The sequence below is a fragment of the Chaetura pelagica genome, unplaced genomic scaffold, assembly GCF_000747805.2.
Source record: "Chaetura pelagica isolate M959 unplaced genomic scaffold, ChaPel_1.0 scaffold264, whole genome shotgun sequence".
Taxonomy (NCBI): Eukaryota; Metazoa; Chordata; class Aves; order Apodiformes; family Apodidae; genus Chaetura; species Chaetura pelagica.
The window spans coordinates 429781-431991 of NW_009953064.1; the positions used below are offsets into that span (position 1 = coordinate 429781).

The 2211-nt window shown below is 47.9% G+C and overlaps 1 protein-coding gene across 1 annotated transcript in view; it reads left to right on the forward strand.

The window, feature by feature from the left end:
- STK25 (serine/threonine kinase 25) overlaps window positions 1-2211 on the forward strand; it is an 11078-nt gene that overhangs the window by 181 nt on the left and 8686 nt on the right. The window contains exons 2-3 of the mRNA XM_009996722.1: window positions 1-82; window positions 1213-1269. The exon at window positions 1-82 is cut by the window's left edge and continues 2 nt beyond it. Of these exons, the coding sequence (XP_009995024.1) occupies window positions 1234-1269 (36 nt within the window). The 5' untranslated portion in view covers window positions 1-82; window positions 1213-1233. The remainder of the gene's footprint in view (window positions 83-1212; window positions 1270-2211) is intronic.

Genomic DNA, 2211 nt, shown 5'->3' on the forward strand with positions numbered 1-2211 from the left:
TGAGGACATTCAGCAGGAGATCACAGTGCTCAGCCAGTGTGATAGCCCCTACATCACCCGGTACTATGGCTCCTACTTGAAGGTAGGACAAATCCATAGCAATTCACTTGGCAGCAGTTTGGGAATAGAGCAGGACTCTCTGTGGATGCTGCAGCTGGGGGTGGTGGACAGGGCTGAGAGGTTGCCCAACTTGAGAGTGTCAGTGTGGCAGCAGGAGCAGCAGTGGCTCTGCCTATGGCATTTGTGCAGTCTTGAAAGGAGGCTGGGCTTTAAGACACTTGCAAAGCACCAGGAAATGAGGTGCCCAGTACAACATGGTCCCAAGAGCACTGGAGAGAAAATGATGCATTCAAGAGGCTGACCTCTCCTTGGTTTGACCATTCCTGACAGAAACTTTGTGGAATGCTTTTCCAAAATATCCCAGTTTTAAGGTAGTATCAGTTTATGCCTCTGGAAAGGAGTCTGAAAGTGTGACCTTGATGAAAAGAGCAGGACCTTCTCAACAGTGCTGATACTGCTTCCATTGACAACAGGTTTCAGAATCCCCAGTGGAAGCTGCTCGAAGGGATGACCATCAGTGGCCTCTGCATTCTGGCTGCTGGAGGTGTGTGTGACACTGGGTTTGGAGCCAACAGCTGTTGAGGTCTTTGGATGCTATTATTCCTTACATATTTTCCCAAGACCATAATGCATTTCCTCAGCCTTTTGCTGAAAACACCAAGCAAGCTGTAGTTTTGTGGATCTGCTGCTTTATCTTCTACCAGAACCCTGTGAACCTCAGTCTGGAAATACCTTCTTTGAGGAGTAATAGAATGTCTTGTTGATCTCACCCTTCAAGCTGGAAGCTCTTCTAATGAGATCAAAGGCTGAAAAGCTCCCCTGTCATTGTCAGGAAGGAGAGGTGCTAGATCTGTTGGAGTGAAGTTAAATGGCTCCAACCTGAGAATGTGCTGATCTCTGTGGGTTGTGTAGTCTGGTAGGAGCACTAAGCTTGCTCAGATAATACTGCAGAGAAAAGAGTGACAGGCCTGCTGTCACAGTGCTGTGTCAGCAGGAGAGAGAGCTGGGAGCTCTCCCTCTGAGAGCTGTGGTGTGCAGCATCTCTTGGGTTTTGGGCAGGACTGCCCATGTGTCTTGTCTTCTCTGGGGTGCTACACTTTTCTCCCTGCTTTTATGACTGCCTTTATTCTTGACTTGTACTCTCACTTGCAGGGCACTAAGCTGTGGATAATCATGGAGTACCTAGGAGGAGGTTCAGCACTGGATTTGGTGAGTACATGGTGAGCTCTGGACCATGAGCAATGTTGGCTGGAGCTTTGGCTTGTGAAATGCCCCTAATCCAGACACTCACTTGCCACATCCCATCTTTGTGATAGCCCTGTGCCTGGAGGGTACTGGGCCAGACATGCTAGTCATGCATATCCTAGGACAGAGGGAATGTTTGCAGGGAGCTCAGCAGTCAGAGCACTGCTTTCTGGTGTGCTCTGCTGCTTTACAATGGGAAGAGCCAGTGAACTGAAATGTGCCAGCAGCCAGTTGGTTTTGAGCAGTATGCACCCATACTCCACCAAATAAGAGTTCATGGGATTGTTCAGTGGCATCAAGCTCAGCAGGGACCTGGTCTATGATCAGGATTCCCAGGTGTTTGATAGTACAAATGATGTCTAACAAGTTGCCACAGCTTCTAAGGGAATCCAAATGTAGAGTAAACACAGAGGCAGAGTTCTGCTGTACTGTCTTCTGTCATAGGATTTTGGTTTTCTCGTTTTCCTGCAGTAAAAACTGTTGAGCCTGCACTGACTTGGAGGAAGAGGCAGGGGGGCTGTCACCACCAAAAGTCATCTTAGTGTCAGAACTGCAATTATTGCACTGAGAAGGCAGGATGTGTTTAGAGGAGAGCTGATGCAAAGAAGAGCTTTTATTCAATACTGCACAGCCAGAGGGTAGAAGTTGTCTTCAGGCTGTTGCAGGGGCTGAAATTCACTTCTTGCCATGCTAGCAGAGACTTGAACAGAACTGTTAAGATGTTCTGTTCACCAGTGTATTTTCAGGCCAAGGTGAGAGATGAGCATCCTGCTGTTTTATCTGGGAAGCCTTTAGTAGACTAACAGAAAATGCCCCAAAGATTTTTCCATGCAATGTTACCAGGTACAAAGTCCAGCCTTCTGCTTGCAGAATGCACACTAGACATGCAGGAGGTGCTTCCTGCTG